Source organism: Actinia tenebrosa, unplaced genomic scaffold, assembly GCF_029948245.1.
Source record: "Actinia tenebrosa isolate PJP-AT-01 unplaced genomic scaffold, QUT_ActTen_1.0 PGA_scaffold9__36_contigs__length_13948895, whole genome shotgun sequence".
In the NCBI taxonomy this organism is placed as follows: Eukaryota; Metazoa; Cnidaria; class Anthozoa; order Actiniaria; family Actiniidae; genus Actinia; species Actinia tenebrosa.
Window position 1 is genome coordinate 4,112,180 of NW_028292586.1, and position 25,076 is coordinate 4,137,255.

Here is a 25,076-nt window from a genome sequence, read left to right on the forward strand (position 1 = left end):
TTATTCTCCATCTTTTAATATTTCTCGTTTTCTCATTTCAGTCCATCTCACAGCCTAAAGGCAAAATGAACAACAAAATTACAAATCAAATTTACATCAATCAATTAGAGATGAGTTTAGATTGGCATTTTTACTTCCCACAAAAGGCAAAAATGACCATGTTTTCAAAATTTCCCCGTTGCCTTTTGCAAACTTTCTCACCAAAGACAAAATATTATTTTGTTTATCTACTACTTGAAGATTTTTTCAATATTCCTTTTCAGTAATTTGAAAATATTTTTCACTGGACTTCATTTGTGAAACAATTTTACCAACTGGATATCTGGAACTCTCATTTGAAACCTTTTACCTGGTTCAATCTCCAGGGGGTTTGAGATAAATAGAGGTTATTACACTGCTAGTTGTGTATTGCAGCTGGATAATTTTACAAGTGAAAGAGGGGGCTTGAAAAAATTTGGATGTAATACACAACTATAGCAGTGTAATAAATAGTTTATTGTTCGACATGAAAAAAACTGAGAAAGAGTGCATGAAAAACAACCATTTTTATCGTAAATAAGAAAACTTGAAAGTCACGAACTCAAACCACTAACAATAGCTGCATAAATGAAGAGGAGAAAATTTCCTTGCGCAGACATCAGCAAAAACAAAAAACGGTTCACAGACCGTGTATTATCACTGAAAAATGGTTGTAAAACAGGAAATTGAGTGTGTCGTATAATAATGGGAATTAATCCACTGTAATTTACTGTTGGCTTTTATTGTTATTTTTTCAAAAGTGTAAGTATTAGTTTTACCTCTGGTACTTGACAGTTATTAACTCTTGGGTCTGGACTCATCCAGCAGTACCTTGAGATAATTATTAGAGGTAGAAGATAATCATGACCAATCTAATAATTCATTTATGTACCCACTTACTTCATCGATCCATTTACTATTCTATGGGTACATCTCCCCAACCACCCACTTGCTCAGATCTGTCTTATCTAACACTGCCCACCCACCAAACCATCCATTCATCTCACATACTCATATTTCCTTCCATCTTGTCCATCTATTCCACCCATCCATCCCACCCATTCAATGCATCCAACCCATTCATCCCATCCTATCATTTCCAACTATCTATCCTCTCACCCATTCATCCACCCCACCCATTCAAACAATACCGACCAACCATCTCTCCCATCCATTCCACCTAATTATCCATCCCAAATGTTCAATCCATCCAGCCCATCTATCTCTCCCATGCCATTCATTTTACCTGTCTATCAACCCAACCCATTTCACCTGTCCATTAACCCCTTTCATCCATCCTTTCCATCCCATACATCCATTCCATCTCATCCATGCTGCCAATCCATCCCCGCCCATCTATTCCACCCATGCACCTATCCCAATCTTCTATTCAAAGCATATCCAGGTGATTTGAAACCTAGGGGCGCAATCCATTGTTTGTCACATCAAAAGTTTCCAAGTTCTTTCTATTATCTTTTGATAAAACGAAATATTTTCCACCAACGACGACAAAATATGCTACTTTTAAAAGATTTGGTAAATCTTTCCACCGATGTGTTTAATTTATTTTCTTTATTTTCGAGTTAAAGAATTTTTTTCGAGCTGAAAACTTGGAATTAGGAAATCTTGAACTACAAACAAAACGTTTGCTGATTGGCCAATTCATTCTCCCTGATAGAACCGATATCACCTGGATTATCTAAGTAATAAATACCCACCATTTGTCTGGCAGTTCATCCAGATTGACATCATCTTCCAACATCCTCCACTTCCTGCATTTATCACACTGCACCCAGTTGTCACAGCGGCTATACCTAGAGTAGTCCTTGTCAGACTTTTCTTTCTCCTGCTCTTGAATATGTTTTTGCTCTGGTAATTGATTCGAAGGTTGTTGCGTGTCTTGCTTGGGTTCAGTCTCAGAAATAGGTTTATTAGCCAATGTAGTACTTGTATTGTCCAGCACATTGCTTAATTCTGTTCAGAGAAAATTTTGTACTTGTTGAAAATACTTTTCAAATGATTAAGGCAACATTGAAAACACTTCTATTCATTACCACTACACATCTTCATGTACATTTACTACTGCTGCCATTGGAACTGCTGCTGCTGCTACTACTACTACTACTGCTGCTACTACATCATACTGTGTTGCTACTATTGTTGCTGCTGCTGCTGCTACTACTACTGCTGCTACCACTGTTACTACTACTCCTACTGCTGCTGCTGCTACTACTACTACTACTACTACTACTACTGCTACTACTACTGCTGCTGTTGCTTGTTCTGCTGCTTTCACAGCTATTTATGCATATAAGATACCTTTGCAAGACCAGTTCCCATCAGAGGAAACGCTTGAATCACTGTTTCTTTCTTTGTTGCCATATCTTAAAAAAAAGGGAAATATCGAATGAAACACAATATCACATTTAGCATACTTCATATATTTAGACAATAATTTCGGATGTTTAGAATTTATTCGTAACATTCATGATATTATTAAGAGCTTATGAGGAACTCACCTTGAGCGAAGACGATGAGTCCCAACTCTGGAGAGAAGAAAAATGGTGAGTTAGTTTTAGCTACAGGAAATAGGTGGGGAAATGGATTTAGAATGGGAAGGTTCTATTGGTTACTCCTTTTACCTGGTGCCTTTCTTTGGACTCTCCTCTTTGCTGATTGACCTAAAAGCCCTGAACTTTGAACTTTGGTCTGTAGGTGAGTACTTGAAGTCTGGATATGTCTCTTTGGTCTTGCGCATCAACTCTCGTGCCATCTCCTGAAACGGCTGCTTCTCCTCTACCTTCATTGTATTCCAGTGCTCACCTAGAATAGTACTGATCCTTCGATTGTCTTTACTGGGATACAATCTCTTGAAATTCTCTCTGTTGCTTTTACTAAACAAGAGAAAAGCATTCATAGGTCTTTTGACACGGCTCTTGTTTTCTCCTTCATGGTGTAGAGCATCGTCATCTGTAGTGGGACTCTCTGCTCTCTCACTCCCGGAAGATGTATCCGAAGGGGTGAGGATTGCCGGATCCTGTAGTAGATCTAACATCGGAGAGTGTTTGTTGGCAACTCTGTAGTTATTCGTTGCAACCAATGACAGCAAGTCAGCAGGTGCACTTTGAGGAGAAGGTGTGGCTTTTAGTAGCAGTGGAGAATGTGTCAGCTTTGGTGGTGATGGAGAAGAGGAACTTGGTTGTAATTGTGGAGATGCCACTTGGAAATGTTTGCAAGGAATCTTTGAAGAGAGAATAAAACATTAGTTTTAGCTTAAATCTACTTTTACTAGATTAAACTTGTTTTTACTGTATTAATGTTATAAGATAGTGTGGCTTTACTTCTACCTTTTCTGGAGTGCCTTCGCTCACTTCCTCAGTCACTTTACTTTTGCTAACTTTGCTACTTGATGCCTTTTTTCTTTTCCTGGGCTTCCTGTGTGGTTGCTCTTCAGTTAACTCTTTGGCCTTGTCATCAATGACTTCCATAACGTCTGTTGGTGTATCGCCTAGTTGTTCTTTAAGTTTCTTGATGTGGTCAATTGCTTTTAACAAGACTAGATTTTTGCTTAGTTTTTTCCCTTTGTTGTCCTCTGGCAGCATTTGATTTAAGGTTTGAATGGCATTTCGTATTAAGCCTTCTCGCTGTCTTTGTCTGTTGAATGATAAAAAAATAGGACAGTTATAAAGGAGTAGGGGGTATTGTACTTACCTGTAACACCCATGTAGATGGATTCTTAGTTACTGTTGCTATTTCTGGTTTTCTAGAGCAATTACCCTCCCCTTCCCTGCTAATTCCTTCAATCAACAATACAATCTCTTACACTTTTTTCTGACGGTCATAAGCTTCAGGTTTTCTTGTTGGTTTGGTGTGTCTCTTTCGTGTTGTTTGCTCAGGAACTGAATTGTCTTTGTTAATTTTTGAGTCTTTTGCAGCTTCAATAACTAAAGAAATGAATGAAAATATGCTCGAGCTTATTAATGTTTCCCTTTTCCGCAGTAATGCCCTGCTAAACTAAAACATGCTGAGACTGAAACTTGTGTCAAATTTTGGGTGTATTATGGCATTGTGAGACAATTCCAAAGTTCAAACTGCACTATGTTGCATATGCCACTCGTGAAAATGTATATAAACCTCTTTGATGCTTGCAACCGAAACCTTCAGATGGTGGTAACAGTATTAGTACCTTTAGATTTTGGGTTATTTTCAGCCATCTTTTCTATGCTGTCATTAAATTCCAGAGGCTTTGGCTTTGTCTTAATACATTTGTTTTCTAATTCTTTTGATTCATTATCACACAGGTTTGGTATCCCATCTGTTGGCCACCTACAGGAGCTGTATTTCTGAGTCTAGAATCATAATTAGAAAGCAAATAAGATTTTACGTATTTGACCTCTTAGCTTCAGGCATTCTCTTGTGCATAAGATTGTGATGTTTTGTCAATATTCCATGGGCTGTGGAAGGGATGGGGTAGGGGGGCTATAGCCCCCCACTTTTTCCCTTTTCCCCCTACTAGTCTCTTATATTTTCCAATCTTAGCCCCCCCCTCCACTTTTTCCCATACTAGTCTCAATCTTAGCCCGCCACCTCCACTTTTTCCCATAATAGTCTCAATCTTAGCCCCCCACCCCCACTTTTTCCCATACTAGTCTCAATCTTAGCCTCCCACCCCCACTTTTTCCCATACTAGTCTCAATCTTGCCCCCATTTAGGTTGATCAGCGGCCTCTGTATTCATATTTCTTCTCATTTGCAACAATTAAACAAAGAAATGGTACTCTAGGGAATGAGACATGGTTCAAAATGGGATACCATTGCACCCAAGGTAAAGAGTTCTATTTGTCCTAATTTTTAATGGACCTAATTAATGGATTAATTGATAGTTATTAATAATTAATTGAACAGTAGTGAGATCTTACTGGTTCTCCTCCAAGTAGTTCTGCCATTAAAGGTGCACTACAACTCTGTTGCCATGGTGATGCTGAAAGAGATTACACAATCATGACGTTAACTATTTTCATTTGTTTTCCCATTTATTTATTCATTCATTTATTTTTACCACCAAAACTGTTACAGCTTCTGTGTTCTTGCTCCAACAACATGTGCTCATCTCTTGAAAATTCTGGTGGGATAACCTGTCGAGAAGAACATGTTCGTTACATTCAAAAGCAATATATACAACACACCCATGGTAAGAGAAAAGACATTTCTGAGGAGATTATTATTGTGTATTTCTTAAAAATATCCAAGAGGAAATGGAATTTCCAAGGGGTAGGGAGGGTCTGAGAAAGGTATATATTGTGTATTATAAAAAACTTATAAATCTTGAAATCTGATTGGTTGGGAGCTCATGCTTTAAGAGAGCACACAGCATGCGCGTGCATGTTGAGTTGCATCATTCCTATCTAAAATAACATTTATTGTAATTTGTATTTTATAAATTATGCATCGTGCTTCTCCTAACACTTCTCTCATGTTCTGACAACCCCCGCCTGTTTTATAACTGCACATGGCACGTGTACTTTTTCCATTTCTTCACTACCAGAAAATATCCATACCTCTCCCAAAGAGAGAGTAATCATTATGGAATATACACTTGGTGGGGAGGGTTCCTTCACACCCTAAGTGAAGGTGCTAGGGATATATTGAAATGTTTGGAGTATGAAATTTTAATTATTTCAATGTATAACTGCAACCCACCACGTCATTCATTGAAGTGTCTCCATTTCCAGAAAAATTGAGGCTTAAAAAAAGAAAGAAATGAGACACATAAATATAATGATTCATTTCATGTCAAGAAAATCTTTAATTATAGACCTTTTTGGCTTGGGGAAAATGTTGTCCGATTTCAGACCATCGGTCATTCTCTTAAAGAATATTCTTTGTTTGAGTTGTGTCCATATTCATGTGTCTTCTCATGCACAACTGTTAAACAAAGAAATGATACTCAAGGGAATGACTTGTGGTCTGGAATGGGAAAAAAATGCACCCAAAGCTGAAAAGGTCTATACTCTATGTATCTTATTTATTTATTTGTGATATATTTGATTAGTCATGTGCATAATTCCTTTCCGGCTTGCGATGGCCTATTATTGAAATATTTTTTAAGTATAAATTTATGTATTTAGGTAACCTAGTTCTAGCACTCCCAGTAGACCACTGTGATATCCCATGGTTCATCTGGTGCATGTTCATTGTTCCCTGCACCATCGACACAGCCTCCATGGACCAGGGAGGGATCTGGTAGCTGCAATTATCCGGAGACGACGTAGACCACTCTACAATGTCAAAGGAAAACAATGAAAATGAAACTTGTATGGATTCCGTCAGTGGTTGCAAACTGTTAATAGCAGACTAGCTGATTATAACTGTAACAGGTAAGGCTTACAACTGTAGACTAGTGGGTTGATGACATGAGAGTTTATAACTGGATTTTAAGGTACATACTTACGACTCACCTCTCATAAGCATTTGATCCCCAGTAGGGTAGGGCGAATGTCTCCAGTATTGATACTGTCCAACGTTGTTGAAACCATTAGGGTATGGTGACCTGTGGTGGTCATACTGCCAGTACATGTCAGGAGATGTTCCTTGCAGTTGGTTTGAGATAGGTGAGAAGTAATACTGATCTGAAGTTGTTTCAAATGGGATTGGGGACACCATTGGCATTGTCGTCTGTTGGATATCATACAAGATAATAATAACAATTTATAATAGATCTATTAGCCCAATGTGAATAGATTTTTCCTGAATTCGCTTTGAGCGACGCAAAAGTACCACTGAGGACGCAAAGAAACCCTGGCAGTGACCACTCTAAGTGCCAACACTTTATACTAACCATCTCTCATGATTGTAAATTGTATAAAAAGCAAACCGACATTCACAACTCAATGTAAAGCTCCTTTGATTATATTTATAGAGAAAGGGCGCTATATAAATCATAAATCAGTGTAAGCAGTTATACTAAATGAGTTAGCAAAGGATGTCACGTGATTACAATCTTCCCGCATTTTTTGCCAGCTTTGCGATCGACAAGAAAAAAATTCGGACAAACATTGTACAGAGATCAAATGCGTTTTTAAACGATGGAGAACACTTCAAATTCAATTATTTGTGGAAAAAAGTATTTATAAATTTATATAGAATTCAATTTGGTAAACTTAGGCGGTTCAAATCACTCGATCAAGACTATAAAAATTCAAACTTGAGCTTAGAAAGTAATATTAACACTCTAGTTTTAAGCTCATAGTCGATCGATCGTTAGCGTAACTTGGGCTCAGATATAAGAAACGGCGTTTCGATGAAAATTAACTAAGATCAGTAATATCTCTCAGCTCGCGGATCGCTTTCTCGTTCCTAAATCTAAAGGAGTCGGGAAAACTTGATGGCTTTCATAAGCTCTTAATCTGATGTGATAACCTGAACATCTCTGACTATCAGCTTGTGTAGTGATGTTCTTGTAGCTAAAAAACCTTGAGAAAACTCTTAGATATATTTTCTTTCATCGCAAACGATAATTCTATTAGATTATTATAATGTACCGTTTGGTAGATTGCACAATTCAACTGTCGCTGACTGTCTCCTGTTTGGCTAGACATTCACGTTTAGTCATTTAGATACATTTTTACCTTCGACGTTTTGCAAAAGAACAATACTTACAGAGTTCCTAGATATATCGTTGAAATTTCTTATATCTTCCATTTTCGAAGAGTTTTGAAAAGAAATGCAACTGACACTCGTTCGGCGCGATCAAAGATTCTTTTCCAATAGAAAAGCCCTTCAAATGCATCATGTCAATCAAAGTAAATACACTTTTCCTATTGGACGAGCGTTTTTTGGGTTTTAGAGCGCAAAGGGTAACGGGAAGTCATCAGATGACAAAATCACATCCAATTTTTAGTTTGATTTATTATTTTACAAAAATTACTTATAAATAGGAGGAGTGAAAATCAATTAAACAATGAATGATAAGATATAAAAAATTCTAATATATTGCTAGAGTAAAGGTTTACAATTTAAAAATGTAAAAACTAAAAATTTTTGTATTTTTTACAACAGAGTAACTAAGCTTACAGCTTAAGACATTTTAATTATTATTGCAGTATCTAAGAACCTAGTGTGCTAATTTAAAACATTTATCTCGGCTATTTGTTTGATAAATAATATAGTTCGTTTGGATTTGGTACCACAGCAAGCCCAAGCTCTGAAAATAAGTACTTGACTAACTTGAACATATCTAAACCTCGTCTCAATGTCCTTAAACAAACAGGAAAAAAGATGAATACAAAGAGTCTTAAGGTTAATTTTTTTAAATCTAAGGACATTGGGCATTTTCTACTTTGGAGTTCTTCTTCGAAAGAAGAGCATGGGCTTCCTGTGGCAACACCTAAAGCGATCCAGTTGTCTTCCCACAAGTGGATGGAGGTGACGTAATCATTTACAGCAGTTTAAAACTCGTCATCATTATCTACATCCATTCTGATACTGTCCAAGAAGCTTGAATGCCGTTTCTTCATTTTCCGTCTTTGCATTTCAAACATTTTTTTCTTTTCCTGAAAAACGAGAAAAATCAAATAAATATACGAATTTTATTATATAATTACCAATGAAATATCTATTTTTCTCTATTTCGAAAAATTGATATCTTCACACGTGAAAATATCATGTTATTTTCACGTGTGAAGATAACACCATTGCGATGACTATTCAAAAATACACGGAAAGAATTGCCTGAAAAAGCCAAAACATACTTCATTGATAATTATATAATAAACAGAATATTACATGGGCGCTTTGGGATACGAAATTTTTCGCTGCGCTCACTTGTGAGAGATCTTTTCAACACTCGAAGATGAATTTCGCATCTCCTCGCGCCCATGTAATATCCTCTATATTCGCACCATCTTCTGACAATTTTAAAACCTGTGACTTGATGAGCCAATCAGAGCTTTTTTAAACTTTTTGAATGACGTCATTCAAGCTAACACCAGTTCCGGTTTTATAATTAAAGTTAAATCAACCGGCCAACCTATATAAAGCGACCAAAAAAGAAGGTTTTGGCATGAATTGAAACCCCTCTATTTATCGACCACTTGATAATCTCCTAGGTTGGCCGCTTAAAAGAGGTTCTTTTGCAGATTCATTTTCCCTCGGCCGATATCTACAGGTTGAGACACTAAACCGTCCATACCTCTGCTGAAACGATAGAATCAGTTCTGCTCCGTGAAGACGGTTCCTGGTCAGTAATCGAGTGCGTTGATGCTTTTCTGGTTGACGCTTTGTCTTCATTTTTCACTACTTCTGCTGCTGCATCCTCCTGGCGAAACCAATCAAAAGTACGTAAGATAAGACAATTAATCTATCAATACATCAACCAAGTAATGTGATTTGGTTTGGCCATAAGCTAACCATTCCAACAACATGATATGTATTGCATAAGCAGTTTATTAATAAAAGCCTTACACGAGACAATTTTTCTTGAAACTTGCAACGCCATTGCATTTCAAGTTTCAAAAGAGATTGCGCGCGTAGCACCCCCTTGAAAGTTGCAGAAAAAGTTGAACGAGCTTCTAGGTTGCGAAGCAAGTAGCATTGTGTATCATATATCTCGCAACCTAAAATAACCACTGTCGCAAATGACCAATCAGAGCCTTGTCCTTCCATATCCCCGCTGACATATCCGGTTTTATCACATTCTGGTCACATTTGCTACGCCAACGCTCCCCTGTAAGTAGTAATTATTTTTTCCAAGTTCATATATACTTTCTAATACTTACTAATATGGGGGTAGAGAAATGTGAAAAGCGACAGCGCGCGCCAATATTTGTGGCCAAGATACCACGTGGCCAAGAGAACACGTGGCTAAACAAAACTATATCAGCAAAAACCGTGAGCAAACACTTCCAACGAACGTGCAGTTCCTTATTTCTTTACCTCTGTATCACTTATCCAGTTGTCTTCTTCACTCTCCATTCCACCAACACCACTGTCAGACACCTTGGACGGCGCAGCCTCGTTATCACTGGTGGAATCCATGCTAAACGAACAAACAAAATATTCAGCTTTTATTTTCTAAGGTGAGCTCAAGTTTAGTTTATTTGTGCCATTTGGAAATTTATAGCGAATAAAATATTCATATGATTGTACGTGTTTTAATGGTATAACTACGATAGCTATTTAATCTAGTCAGTTAATAATAAGCCTGAAGCGAGATGACGTTTTACCCCCGACTCTATACCATAATAGTTTTTAAAATTCTTTCATATTAGAATTTTTGATTCCTTAGAGAATACAGGAACAATAGTCATAATTAAAGAACAAAAGCAGTGTGAAAAGGATTATGGTCTAGAGACGGGGGTAAAAAGTCATCTCGCTTCAGGCTTATTAGTGTACAGTGTACAGTGTACAGTTGAACTAAGCGCATGCTTGCGACAAGATGGAACGCCCATAAAGCGCATCATAAAGGTCGCACTTTGCAATATTTTTAGAATGAGCAAATTTATTTCTGACTAGTAATTTACACGATAAGACTTTATACTCAAAAGAGCGACCGCTATATTGGGTAAACACAACATTGGTTTGCTAGTTCTCCTGAAGAAAATGAAATACTACAAAAGACACGGTCGCGATGTTGGTTGATATTGATGGTTTTCAACCATTCCCAAGAGAATTAAATAGCAAAAGACACGGTGGCCATGTTGGAGGATATGACAAAAGAATTCATTGACAATTCGTAAAAACCATCAATAACGAGAGAAACCAACAAAAAACGTTTTTTGAAATTCAGTTCAAAAAGTTCGTAAGTAAACTCTTATTTATAGGGGAAAGCTCTAAATAGCTTAAAGGCTAATAAACCTGTGGCTCTCATAAACTTGCAGTCCTCGACCAACAAAGCTGCTATAAAAATCACACTGTACCTTTTTCTTCTCTTTTCGGCTGTCATGAGTTGTGCCAGCGTGCTGTCTTGTCGAGTCAGCTCTTTTTCTGCGAAGCAAAAATACGGGAAAAACATTAGACATCAAAAAGTACTTTCATTTTGTCATATGATTTCCTACTCTTGGGGTGAAAATATTCTAAAAGAGAACAAGGGGAACCGCCATGTTGGATTATGTGTAATTAGAGTCAAACTCTGCAGCAAATTTCATCCAAAATGGCGGTTATGACGTCACATGACGCCAGTAGATGGTTTACAATCGTTTTTAAGGGAAGAAATGGCAAAAGAAATGGCTACATTCATCCAACATGGCGGCTATGACGTCGAGAGGAAAATGCCAAAAATAATAATAGTTAAAAATACTTACTGAATTTTTTAAGTAGTTTAATGATCGGCTCGTGTTCATATTCCTGTTGAAAAAAATGGTTAACACAAATTACTTCAAGGAAACGTAGAGTAGAAAAAAGACCCGGAGTCTCCCCGGTCCCCCTCGGCCACCACCACCCCATTACAAACACACACATGCACACAGAGGGCCGCTATAAAACAATTGGTTACCTCAGCGATGTCTAGCGGAGTACGACCATTGCTGTCCTCCACGTCCATTCGAGCCCTGTTTGCCAGAAGCCACTTAACGCACTCGAAATGTCCACTGAAAATCGACAACACCAAATAGTAAGGCGCTGTTTCACGAGGGAATCCTTGAATCAATTCCCGTCGCAACGGATTTGCAAGGAAAGTTTTGCACCGTGTAATACGCAGACTGTGAAAAGTTCACGAAGGTAGAACTACTTTCTATTCATGGGAATAGAACTTGATTTGCGAGACGCGATTTCTCGCACACAAGTTAAAAAAAACTTTTCAACGGGAGCTTAATTTAATATCTGATTTTGCACCGCAATATTTAGAGAAAAATCAAGAATGCAGACGAGAGGACAATTAGGTCACTTACCTCATCGATGCCAAGTGAAGTGGGGTTAAAGAATCTATTGTTTTACAGCTAATCGCACTTCCCATAGCGGCGAGGATCTATGAAAAATGGGACAAAAGAATAAATGGATGGATGGATGGATGGATGGACGGACGGACGGATCTATGGATGTTGGACCAAATAAAGCAGAAGCGCCAGCTTAAGCCAAAATCCACAGTTATCCTATCACTCACCATCATACAGTTGACATGGCCATTCATGGCTGCCAGATGCATGGCTGTGTAACCAGTCGGAGTCTCGTCAGCCAGGTCCACTCCACTCACGGCCAACCATTTGACACAGTTTAGGTGTCCATTAGACGCAGCCAGATGTAGCGCCGTCATACCTCGCTCGTCTTGTGTGCTCTTGATGGCTGGTACTACTTGAATCAGTTCCTTGATGCGTTCAAGGTTGCCGTTCTTGGCCGCTTCGTGGATGCTAGAGCCTGGTAAGGAATAGAGAGAATAATCATGATCTTTTTGAACTTTAGCGTAAGTTAAGTTAAAATTGACGCATGCGATGATCATAGTTGATGATGGTGATGATAGTTGGTAGTGATGTCGATGATTGATGCTGCTACTGCTGATGATGATGGTGGTGATGATGATAGTGGTGATGATGACAATGGTCATGATGATAAAGGTGATCGTGATGGTAGTGATGATGATGGTGGTGATGATTATGGTGGTGACGTGGTGTCGATGATAATGCTACTTATGCATAATAATGATGATGGCGATAAATGAATGGTAATTTGTTAATGATAATATATGGTTGATGATATTGGTGTGGGTGGTGATCGGTAGTGATAAAGCTACTGGTAATACAGATAATATTCATTCACCATTCACTGATCACACACAAAGCATTCAATCTAGACTAAAAGGTAGTTTCAAAGGATTATTCAATTCTCGAACCCTGCAGCCCCAGCTGAATACTTTGTGACTGTGTGACCAGTGACTCAATGTATGGAACGTGGTGAGTGATGCTAATTATACACCTTCCACACTACTAACCTTTCTTCAGGACGTTCTCGCTCTCACTTATCGATGCCCTGTGTCGTTTCCTTTCGTCTTCCTGCTTCTTTCGGATACCTGCGCGAAAGCCTTCCTCGAATTCATCACTCTTAGCAGAAGAAGGCCGTTCATCCTAAAAACAATATATAAGAATCAGTTCAAGTCCAACACTTTTCTATAAGCTTTTAATCGCAAAAAGACAAAGTTCTACAAAAACAGCAAAACAAAACAAAAAAAACAAAACAAAACAAAACAAAACAAAACAAAACAAAACAAAAACAAAACAAAACAAAAACAAATACAAAACAGAACAAAACAAAACAAAACAAAACAAAAACAAAACAAAACAAAACAAAACAAAATAAAAACAAAACAAAAACAAAACAAAACAACAAAACAAAAACAAAACAAAACGAAACATAAAAACACACACACACAGCACATCAAATTCTATCAACCATAAGTTAAATTCCAACTTACAGATTTCTTTTCATTCTTGGATGTAAACTCAACTTTGGGTTCATCTTCGTCGCTGTCCTCTTCTTTTTCTTTCGTTTGATTATCCTCTGATGTTTCAGAAGGTTCTTCAGCTATTGGCGATGGCTGTGCAGCTTGACGGCTCTTCAAAAATGGCGAAATAGCTGTAGTTACAACTCTTAAGTGGCTCCCTGCAATTTTTTTAGGTTTATTACTTTCTTCTTCTTTTGGAGATTCTTCATCTTTCTCATCGCGCTTTTCTTCGCTTTCTTTTTCTTCTCCCTCCTCGCTGTTATTATTTTCGTCATGGCTTTCTCTGGCTTCTTCATTCTCTTCGCTTTCTTTATCCTCGAGAGGTTCGTCCTCTACTAGTTTTCGCTTGTCCTTATTTTCATCATCCTCTTCTTTAACATCTTTAACCTTCGAGTTTTTCTTCGCGTACCTTTTCGTTTTAACTGCAAATCCTAAGTTCGGGTATTTTGGTGGTTTTATCTTTTCAGCTGATTTTTCCTCCTCTGGTTTTCTGTTGACTATTTTTTCGTCTTCGCTCTGTTCTGACTCACTCTCTTCCTCAGGCTCGAAAAATCTGTCTTCGTTTTCGTTTTCATCTTGATCTTGATCGTCTTCTTCGCTAACTTCAAATATATTCTCCGCTTTTGCTCCTCTAATTCCCCCGAGTTCTTCAAGAGGCTCAAATTCTTGCTTTTTTGCTTCTTGTTTTTCTGTCTTTTTTGATTTCTTTTGTGATTTTTGTTTCGTTTTCTTGCGAGAAGCTTTTTCTTTTCCTCGCGGTTCGACTTCGCGCGGTGACTCTTCGCTGTCGCTTTTGGACGTTTCGCTGTCGCTTGGACTATATAACTCCTCTTTCCTTTCTTTTTCTTTAGGTAAAATTGCATCAGCGTGAGAAGCTGTCGAACAAGAATGAATGACAATGAGTTTATAAGGTAAAGAGCTCCCAAACGTTCCCAACGGTGGTGAAAAATGAGCTTTAGTGGTAAGGACGAAGCTCGAAAGAAGATAACAGGTAATTGAAGATTAAGGTAAGATGGCGATTTCCCACCTCAATTTCCCGAATATATACAATGCATTCCAAATAGTACATGGGAAGCACGGGTGTTATAAGCTGCTTTATCACTGTGGTCTAGCATTCAATCTTCATCACAGTACAATGACTTATCTTTCCTGGGCTTCGAGGGTTTTGCTCAAGGCTCTTTGGCTTTCCTCCCTCCGCAAAACTCGTCTTACCTGGTACAGTATCGTAACGCGGAAGATCTCGCATGATTTGCCCGTCATCATCTCTTGACGAGAACCATCTAAAAAAAAAAAAATTAAAATTGAAGAAATTGAAATGGAAATATCATCAGCCAATCACGAGTTGTGATTTTGACACTTAAATGATGTCATTCTCAGGCAATAAAAACGCATGGAATCGTATTATCCAATCAGAAACACTCTTGGAGTTGGGAACTTGTGGCAATGTGTATCATTACTTCTTCTCCGAACCAATAAAAATACAGGGAATCCCAACCGATAAAATAACAGGGCCGAATCCGAACAAATAGAAAATACTGGGAATCCGAACCAATAAAAATACAGGGAATCCTAACCAATAAAAATACAGGGAATCCTAACCAATACAAATACAAGGAATCCCAACCAATAAAAATACAGGGAATCCCAACCAATCCTAATCTTTGAAAATGACAAAGTAGCAAACGCATCGTAAACTTGAAAATATATTCGGGAAAGTTTACCTGTTACATCGAAATTCAAAAGCCCTCGTCGCTTCTTGACCTTCTTTGATGTAAACTTTGTCAAGAAACCAACCATACCCTGAAATGGTAAAACATAGTTGAAAAAACGTTTTGGAGAAAGTTGAAGTCAAATTTTAGAGTCTTTTCATTTGACGGAGAAAATTCTGACGCACTAAAACGTCTATAGGTCTATAGGTCGGGAAAAAAATGGTGACAATCAGAAAGTATGGATATAAAGACTCACCTAAGCGTGTCTCGCTGTGACCAATTCGAATGCTTTGAAGTTTACCAAGGAATAACGAATCGACAGCGAAAACATCAACCTGCAAAAGAAAAATAATAATAACACGTAACCTCATACCCAAAAGTAGGTTTTCAAGTGTATATCCACTAGGGGGAGAGGAGATATTTCTTACATGTGCTCTCTGAAACTGCAAGTAGGACAGGTATGTCTGGTATTCCCTAGGGGGGAAGGGGAGGGGAAAGGTTTCTTACCTGTCCTCTTTGGAACTTATTCCTGTGTGTCTTGGATCGAAGTAGTTGTCTTTCTCCACTGTTGCCATACTCTCCAAATATGGTGATCTTGACATTGACCTTGGAGCCAGCCCCCAAGCGGTCGCCAGTCTGTACATAAACTTCATACGTGATAACTAAAATAGAAAAGAATGAGATATGAAAACACGAGAAACGAAAAAATGAGAACAAAATGAAAATTTGCATCGTTTTTAGTATTCTCTACTTTCACATCCCCATAATACTTTGCGTCTTTGGGAGTAACCAGAGGGTAAAAACCCACTTATTTTGCTGAAGGCTGATCAGACAATGTTAAAATACCTTGTTTGGTATCCAAATATAAAACGAAGAAGTAAAATACAGAAAAAGATAGAAGCTTGAAGACGTTTAAGGTAAATTTTAAATATTTTTTCGTAAGTCAATACATTTTCTGTAAGACCAAAACTCTTCATGATCTGTACACGCAAAAATAACTTGGAATAAACTGATAATCAGTATTGTACAGATAAAAGCAGGTATAGTATAAATTCAATAAAGAAACCTTTCAATTTGGGACAGTTTTTTGATTGGTTACCCCCCAAAGACGCAAGGCATTATGGGGATGTGAAAGTAGAGAATAACGGTGTTTCAGTTTACACTTTTGACTGGAAATGGCGGTAAATAATTACGTGATTGATTGATATCCCTAGTTTTATCAGAACGTTAATGCGATGTACCAACGAGGCAGTTCTTAAAAAGAACTTCGTGACGATAATTTCATTGCGTGACTAAACGTTACTACAATGAGAACAAATACATAGTCATTATGTGAGATTTATAAGCATTATAAATAAGAAAAGTTGGCTAAAAAGATCGAAATCTGACCGCTATCGTAGCTAATTACGCATAAATATTTTACAATAGGTACAGATCAATGTCGCTGAACTCTTACTGTTAGCCTATTCTGTGTCAACAAAATATAGTAAAAAACATTTGTAGCCTACTCATGTTGTTCTACGATGTCTTTCCATAATATTCAGTTGAAACGTTTTCAATACATCGTTGACATCGTTTCTTTTATATTATTTCGCAGAAAAGATTTGATTTTCGGAAGACACTCCTTTTCAAACGAGCTAAAATGGAGTTCAATATTTGTCATTTTTGAACGACGAGCGCCAAGAATTACTTTAGAATATGTTACCGGAATTCCGAAAACCCTTTTCACTCAGAGACAAAATTTAAACCTTTTCTGGTCTTCGTCGCTCCATTTCCCATGATTTTAAAATCGATATTCTCTTCTCAAAACCTCCAAAAGCTGAGTGGGGGATTCAGAGGAATCGTACACTCGTTGGTGACTTCTTGACATTATGCTAGTAGATTGAATGTTCTTGTTTGTTTGACCTGACAGTGAAATATGACGCTTCGGAATCAATTTATTCTTTTTCATTGTTTTATCGCGAGTTCTAGCTAAATTTAGAAAGCCTTGCAAATGTACTTAGGGACTGAAAACCCTTGAGAGATTTTTTCCCCCTACAAAACACAAAAGAAACCAGAAGAAAACGGCAAATACGAGCATAAGTGAATATTATATTCTCAGACCAAGAAAAAAAAACTAATTTTCGCTAGAAAAAAAACCGTTGAAAAAAGATGTTAAAAAGATAAAAAAAGAAAGAAAAATACAGCATCCCCTCCCATGCGAAAAAAAAACTATCCTCCCTTCCAAAATGAAAATCTCTTTGAAAGCAGTTTATATTTACTGAGATTTACAGCCAAAAATTATTGGAACGTTTAGCATAAAGATGTCAACCTGTCAACATTGACCCTAAAAATTTGGAAAGAAAATATTTTGGTCTTCGTAGACGTTCAATTAATGATATTTTAACAGTATTGAAATGAGTTAATGAGCGAAGATAAAATGAGTTAATGAGCGAATTCGGGAAGTTTGGTATAAGCCGCGGAACTCATTTGTTGTAAATAACTGTTCTTAACGACAATGGAATTGACAGTAAGGATTTAAACAAACTTATAAGGAGAAGGTTATGTAAACAGGAAGTTTGCGTTCATTGGCAGATATTATGGATGCATGCAAAATAAGATGCAAATGAGACCACAAGCATTGTACCGACATGATAGCCCCATTTGTATGATTCTTAAAACAAAAGGATATCACAATGCAGGCTCAACTGTTATAACAGCTATTACTTCAAACTAAAAAGCGTACAATTTTTTGACAAAATTTGGCATCAAAATTTCGATCGAATTTACCAAACCTTGTTTTATAAAATTTGAAAACAAACTTTTAATGAATGAAGATGACAAAAAAGCTTGTTAAGAAACGTCAATCGAGGACGCACATGTTTTGGGCTAGAAGTTGCTAACTACTGTTTTTAACTACCTGTAGGTTCCAGGTCACGGTTTCGCGTTTGCGTTTCGTGCGATGCAGAGGTAGATGTACCACTTGTCAACACGTCTGACGTCGAAGCCCCCGTAGTTGCTATGACAACGGGCTGTCTACCGTCTGTCTGGTCAAGTTGCCCTCTGTCAGCCCAGTGGAGTTTGGAAGGGAAAACAAATTCTCTTTCGCCTTGTTCTTGGTCGTATTCGAGGAATTTCGTTTGCGTTGCTGAAAAAAAAAAGGAAAAACGTCAAAAAGAGACCGATGCTATACTAAATGAGGATTTTAGGGAAGTGGTCTGTAATAGCCCACTTGTAATAGCTTGTCACGCACAAGGGTTTCAGTATGAGGCTACGTGCTATATGCTCAGTCATCCGTGACAGGCGGTAAGAATAAATTTAATTTAGCACGTAGCCTCATACTGAAACCTTTGTGCGTGACAAGCGAAGCATATCTCGGAAATGGGCTATTGGTCTGTCAATTTCGGGATAACATCGGAAGTGGTCAGACTTCGTGTTGCTTTCGGGAAGCTGTGGTAAGTGGTCGGGTGCCACTTTTGGCATTTTTGTCTGAGGAGGTTGGGTGCCACAAGCAATAGAAAAGCTGTCAAAAACATACCTGAATGAACGACAGTCTGTGTGCAAGTGTCAATCATGTCGCTCTCCTTATTCTCGACCCAGGACAACCTCGGTGTCCTTGCCGACTCTCTCGGTGATGATTCCTCATCACTACAGAGATCATCATCAGAGTAATCAGGGAGGTCAGTTTCTACAGCCGTGTTTGCGGTGCTCTTTAATGGGTACCCTGCACTTTTTGGTCTTGGCTTTTCAATTTCACGAGGCGAGATGACAATACTAGAGCCACGCCCATCGAGGTTCATCCTGTCCATCAGGAATCTGATTGAAAACATTTGGAGGATTACATTGGTGATGTTAATTCAATCCTATAGAACTTCTAAACTGAGGCATAATTTGTAATGTTTGTTATTTTTCGGTTAGGCATCATTAGAAATCCTTGTACTAGATTCTCATTATTTAGAAGTTATGGATGTCACAAGTATAGCTTTGTGTAAGACCTAATTCATTCCTTCCTTCTTTCTTTCTTCCTTCTCTTCTTCTTTCCTTCTCTTCTTTTATTTCATTCCTTCTCTCGTTCCATACACCGTTCCTTCCTACTCTCCCTCCTTCCTACTCTCCCTCCTTCCTACTTCCTCCTCCCTCCTTCCTACTCTCCCTCCTTCCTACTTCCTCTTACCTTCTTCCTACTTTCCCTCCTTCCTACCCTCCCTCCTTCCTACCCTCCCTCCTTCTTTTCTTCTTCTTTCATTCCTTCCCTGTTTCCATAAACTGCACAATTCTCCTCCCTTTCCTGTTTCCATTCACCTTCCCTTACTCCCTCCTTTCCCTTCCCTTTCTTCCTCTCTTCCTCCTTCATTCAAACCAAGCTTTGCCTCTTCTCACCTTAATTTTTCATTTTCACTTGAATCAGGGACGACCACATGAACTCCACTCTTCCCCTTCCTGCCCGTCTCATCCAGTGACGAGGACTTGAAGAATGATGACTGAGGCCTTTGCTGTGGGGCATAAGTACGTTTAAACTGCAATCAGAGATGGTTAAACCCAGGCATCAATTACAATAGAACAAATGGGTTCAGCTATGAGTATGATTACAATCAAAAAGGTATTTGAAGAAAGACTGGAATCTTATTTGAATAATATTCAATATTAGTAAAAATATGCAGGTGATTATAGAAAATCTCGAGTGCTGATTGGTCAGAAAACTCACACTATCACACGATAATCACCTCAAGCGAAAATGGAAAATGGCAGGCAGCCATTTTGTTGCTGTTACCGGGAAAAAAATGCCTTTTATCTTCTTTTTTTTCTTTTTTTGAAAGAATCACCTGTGTATTTATGCTAAAACAATTATTCGCCTCATGCTCAGTGATTATTGGGGAATATTTACCTCGCCTCTCGAAGACTCGTGTCTTGGTAAATATTCCCCGATAATCACTTTGTCTTCGGCGAATAATTGTTAAATAATATGTCAATTATAATAGATAGATAATCCAGCTTGGACTGCCTAGTGAGGTTAGATGTCAGAACAATAAAATCCCTTTGCTCTAAGGAATTGAATTCTTTCTCATGTAAAACAAATGTTGCTGTTGCTGTCCAGCTTTGTTACTGTTACCAGGTCTTTTATCTCCTTTTTTTTCCTTTTTTTGAAAGAATTACCTGTACATTTATACTAAAACAATTATTCACCTCCGATCAGGCTCAGTGAATATCAGGAATAATGACTTCAACTTCGTTTTGGTTCTTATTCCCCGATATTCACTTTGCCTGGTTAATAAATTGTTAAATTATACAAAATCTGCCCTCCTATACACTGTACTTCTACTAGTCTGGAAAGTGATTTTCCAATCCAAAACATGATTTCAAGTTTTATTAAGGAGATATATAAGATACCTACCCTTGGAGGCATGGGAGTTCTTCCATTGATTGAGCCCTCAGACTCATGACCTGAAGTACTTGATCCTGTACTTTTTGAACTTCTCTCTAGACTTGGGAATTCCTGAACACACAGCCAAAGAAGGTATAACAGGGTTCGTGCTGAGGTAACCACTTAAAATTCAAGGACTATTCAAGGAGTATACAAGGACCCAAAAATGAATTTTCAAGGAGTATGTTCAGCTAACTATGCCAAGGTTTTACACGGTGGTTGCACATGAACAGATTTTCCGATTTTTTGTTGACTAGATCTATTTCAGAACCATGCAAGTAATGATCAAAGCAAAAATTCAAGGAGTTTTCAAGGAGTTTTGCTAAAATCATAAAATTCAAGAGCTTTTCAAGTGCCCTTGAAAACATAAATTAAATTCAAGGAGTTTTCTACGAGTTTAAGGAGTAGCACAAACCCTGGTATAAGAACTGATCAGGTATAATGACATCTACACTGAATCAAAATATGGCGATCAATTTGAAAAACTATATCATTCTGCACTGACTAGTGACTGCCTAGTAGCTAGCCTCATGTTCACGTGGAAACATAAAAGCGTTTTCACATGTATAGGAGGCTAGCCAGACGCTTAATATTCTCTATTTTCTTTAACCTACATTTCCTGAGGTTTGAAATCCTTTGCTTTGTTTCTTTTGTTGAGGAAGAGCAACTGTCTCCTGCAAAAAAATTACACAAATTAAATCAAGTTATCTTAACTTTAAAAGAGAAGCCTGTGTTAAGCTGCTCTTATCCCCTCCCCCTGTAAGAAAAATGGGGGAAATGTTTTACCTACAGGGGGAGGGGTAAGAGCAAGTACACAGGCTTATAAAAGAAAAGTACTTACTGTGGCTACGATGAGTTTGCTAGCCATGTTCACAAGACGTTCTCTCTCGTAGTTGTGGATATGTTCAGGGGGAGAACTTCTTGCAATTCTTCTTGGCTTACCAACAACATGAACTGGCATTTTCCTATACATTTTGATACATAATTAATTGATAACCCAACTGCAATTCAATATTGAGAGTGCTTGCATTTCGTCATCAATGCAACCAAAGTATGATTCCTGGACTCAGTGGCATATATACTTACATGTGAGTAGAGTTTCCTCACTCGTCAAATTTCTACTTCTAACTCACAATTTGATTATGGAACGATGAGCCATACGGTTTCTTAGTGACAGGCTATTTTAAGCCCTATTTTCATAAAACAATGACTACAGTCTTAATAGAATAATTATTATGATCATCTGGGTGGATGAAGTGGAATAATGAGTGCGAGTAGACCAATGCTGTCAATTACGCTAATCCAGGTAATTAGGCTATTCTTATCGTGGCAGTATAAATATGACCAATCTGACTTTATTCTTCACTTGACTCTGAAGATGACTTCCGCTCAGGTTGTCGAAACGTTAGTCACATCAAATAGTCCTTCTCAGGACTACATCCACCGCGGACGATCATAGTTCTTCGATTGACATTCATTCACCTGGGTTCAGACCGTTCTATACAATAATGACTACAGTATTTAGTTTATTTATTCATTTTATCACTTAACGATTTATTCCGCCTGTTTATTTAGTTACCTCGTCTTTCCCTCTGCTGTGATAAGTGAAACACCCCTGCCCCCCCTAAAAAAAATCAGGGGAGCTATAAAAAACAATTAACAAACAATTTCAATAAGCATACCTTCTTTTAGAACCTTTATGAGTTCTAAAATACTCATCTACTGTCCTCAAAGCCTTTGGTCTCTGTGGTGGAGGCTGAGGCTTAAATGTCTGAGGAAATGCATAGGGAGAGATTGGCCCCGGCTTCAGACGATAGTCCACGGTTGCCATAGTTTCATCTACGTAACGCCTAATCGCCTTTTCCCTTGATTTGCTCATCATGGCAGGTACTGTCATGTGTTGCAAGTGTTTTTTAATACTGTTTCTTCTGAAGTAGTGCTTCAAGCTTCTGTCGTGTATACCATCATATGCTAGGGTAGGACCCTAAAATATATCATCATGATATGAAAGTTTAATATTAGGAAACATGATAATTTGTAAACATGTGTCTGCCTCATGATATAAGCTTACTGACAAGAAGAATGTAGAATATAGGCAAGCAAGCTTATAAACAAGTAGTATAACTTAGAGTCCTTTGCTTGCTGGAGGCATGCGTGCGTGCTATAATTATACTGTAGCTTCTAGAGTCTTTATTGAGGCAAACAAACAATGTTCCTTTTCTATTACCGTTGATTGCATCTAGGTGGATTTCCAACAAGACGGCCTTTTATAATAACATGCTTTAAAGGACATATCTGGTGTTGGCATGTACTTAGATCACCAAACGACAGCATTTTACCAACATATCTCTGACATTTATAACATGCTCATGTTGTTAATCATGATGATAATAATAAGTTGATCACAACAAAACCTGAACTTAGAAGTTTTACTTACAGCTCTTAGTGGAGTTGGGTCTTCTTTTGGAAGGTATGGCCCTGATAAATCAAATGCGTCTTCTCTTCTTTTTACATCCAGATAATATTTACTGAAAATAAATTAAGTCACAAAGTATATGAAAATATAAAACTCTCATCACCATCTCCTGATTTTGAGTTTTGAACACAGCTAGAAAAATTGTTATTTTTTACAAAGCATTCTTAGGAAACAACTTTTTCATTCTCACCCCTTGTCTACAATACTTTCATCCTCACTATCCTTAGAAATGAAATACAAAAGAGTTTTTGCAGCAGCCTTGTTTGGTTGAAGATTTTGAAATTCTTTTCATAAGTTTATCCACAAATTTCTTGGTGAAATTACTCTTAGCACGAAAATAATCTAGCTTGGTTGATTTGAAACTGTTGGGGTTGATTAAAAACAAGTCAAAAGACTCCTAAGTAATTAAGCACCATGCAGCAGTACTTGTGTGTCCGTATTTTTCGAGTTTCAGATCTAAATGACATGTCAATGTAATGTGAAATACTGAAAATTAGTTTTGAATCCATAGAAACAAAAAGTACTGTTATACTCATTAATTATGAAGCAAGAACCTGAAGGTCATGAACCCTATTTGAGTCATGACTATCGCCGAACAAGTGAATAGCATGGTTAGAGAAGAAAGAATATGATTGGATGACTGGGCCACATCATTCTTTTTAATCCTTCCTCAACACTTATGAGAATCCAATGAGAGATCTCTTTGAACACTCTGACAATTTATTATTTCATGAGTTTCATATTAATAATTCATTAGTAGTTCTAGTTGAAATGCTAGTTCTGATGTGTGTCCATAACTAAGGATTCATTATAATACCAGAATACCATCAATGCAGGACAGGACATCCTTAACTACAACATAGCTACTACGTACTATACTGTAGTATGTATGTAATACCATAAATGTAAGGAATCATTATCCATGGTTTTTTGTTGTTGCTACAATTATATAATTACAATGTATATTCTTTCACTCTCCTTCTGATAATTTTCTTCTACAATTATTTTAGCAGTGTATTGAGTGAATTTCATTCTAAGCTTTTGAAAACCAAACAATACACTACTGTGGAAGAAACTTATTTTCACATAAGACAAATTAAAGATTCAGAAAGCTTTTTATTTGGTTCTAAGTTGCAATATAAACTTTAAATTTAAGATAAAAAAAATAAGACTATGTTTAAGATTTCAAGAAAATGAAATGGTTATAAATGGGATGACACAGTTACTTTTTATAATTCAAGGATATATGTGCTAGTATAAATTTCATTTTTGGGCTCATTTTAAAGTCTAACGAGAGTTCAAGATTGCAAATCTATACCTTGTGTTAATGATCAGACGTGACCTGTGGCATGCGATTTCACTTGATGTGTGTTTAAATATACTTTACGATTCTTTGTTATTTATATAGTAGAACTTCATGAATAGCTTCTATTGTAAAACTACAGTAGTATACTGTTCAAAAACACTGATCATACAATTGCAAAACAGCTGATGTCAATGAACTCAACTTAAACAGTAATTTATCTTTTAGATCTTGAGCTGCCGTGTTAAAAAAAGAGTTAACGGATATTGTAGCATCATTCAAGCACCATAACGACAACATCAACAACAAGAAGCAATGCAAATAAGCCTAGTATTGGTTAACTTATCATACTCATTACCACTTCTTGCTGTCTAGCTGCAGGAAGAATATCACGGAAATAGAAGTTAAATCGATTTTTATTCACAACCTATAATATAAGTAGTTCATGTTACTAGTAGTAGTTTAACTTATACTTACAGTTTCTTGGCTACAGTTGTGGACACGGACTTTGAGCTCATTTCGAAGCTTGTAAAATTTTCTAATTTGGTATTCTAGAAGCCAACGTGCGAAAGGTGAAAATGAAGTCATAAAACTGATCAAAACTCCGATCTTCTCTTTAGAACACAATAAAATTAAGAATTGGAATATTTTACAAATCACTATTAGGAAATCGTGCCTACAATTAGACAAAATTAGAACAATTCATTGGCAGTATTGGACCATGTCGAATCTCTAAGGAAA

At 37.4% G+C, this 25,076-nt stretch overlaps 2 protein-coding genes and 1 long non-coding RNA gene across 4 annotated transcripts; 1 reads left to right on the forward strand and 2 right to left on the reverse strand.

Annotated features, from left to right (window-relative positions):
* Positions 1 to 6,686, reverse strand: LOC148904536 (uncharacterized). Its single transcript, XM_089024990.1, has 14 exons — positions 6,476 to 6,686; positions 6,151 to 6,295; positions 5,718 to 5,760; positions 5,092 to 5,152; positions 4,937 to 4,998; positions 4,205 to 4,367; positions 3,842 to 3,962; positions 3,366 to 3,672; positions 2,661 to 3,259; positions 2,538 to 2,564; positions 2,338 to 2,402; positions 1,737 to 1,992; positions 798 to 849; positions 1 to 54 (listed from the first exon to the last, which is right to left on the reverse strand). Exons 1-14 carry the CDS (start codon positions 6,684 to 6,686, stop codon positions 1 to 3), a joined length of 2,166 nt encoding a protein of 721 aa, XP_088881116.1.
* LOC148904537 (uncharacterized) lies at positions 4,698 to 9,249 on the forward strand. Its single transcript, XR_016118813.1, has 4 exons — positions 4,698 to 4,842; positions 5,094 to 5,208; positions 6,146 to 6,394; positions 9,125 to 9,249. It is a non-coding gene; the product is annotated as an uncharacterized LOC148904537 (long non-coding RNA).
* LOC116298606 (uncharacterized) lies at positions 7,940 to 25,072 on the reverse strand. Of its 2 annotated transcripts, none has more exons than XM_089024717.1 (23): positions 24,813 to 25,072; positions 22,994 to 23,084; positions 22,239 to 22,540; positions 21,398 to 21,521; positions 21,171 to 21,230; positions 20,527 to 20,628; positions 19,515 to 19,627; positions 18,673 to 18,950; positions 18,055 to 18,282; positions 15,663 to 15,817; positions 15,412 to 15,490; positions 15,168 to 15,246; positions 14,659 to 14,726; positions 13,417 to 14,321; positions 12,937 to 13,069; positions 12,115 to 12,365; positions 11,903 to 11,979; positions 11,509 to 11,602; positions 11,318 to 11,360; positions 10,934 to 11,000; positions 9,951 to 10,053; positions 9,208 to 9,333; positions 7,940 to 8,569 (listed from the first exon to the last, which is right to left on the reverse strand). In XM_089024717.1, the coding sequence occupies exons 1-23, from the start codon at positions 24,851 to 24,853 to the stop codon at positions 8,465 to 8,467; spliced, it is 3,624 nt and encodes a 1,207-aa protein (XP_088880843.1). In that variant the 5' UTR covers positions 24,854 to 25,072; the 3' UTR covers positions 7,940 to 8,464. The 2 variants fall into 2 exon arrangements, with proteins under 2 accessions (XP_088880843.1, XP_088880842.1); XM_089024716.1 differs by having other exon boundaries at positions 19,515 to 19,651.
* Between the last annotated feature and the right edge of the window lie 4 nt (positions 25,073 to 25,076).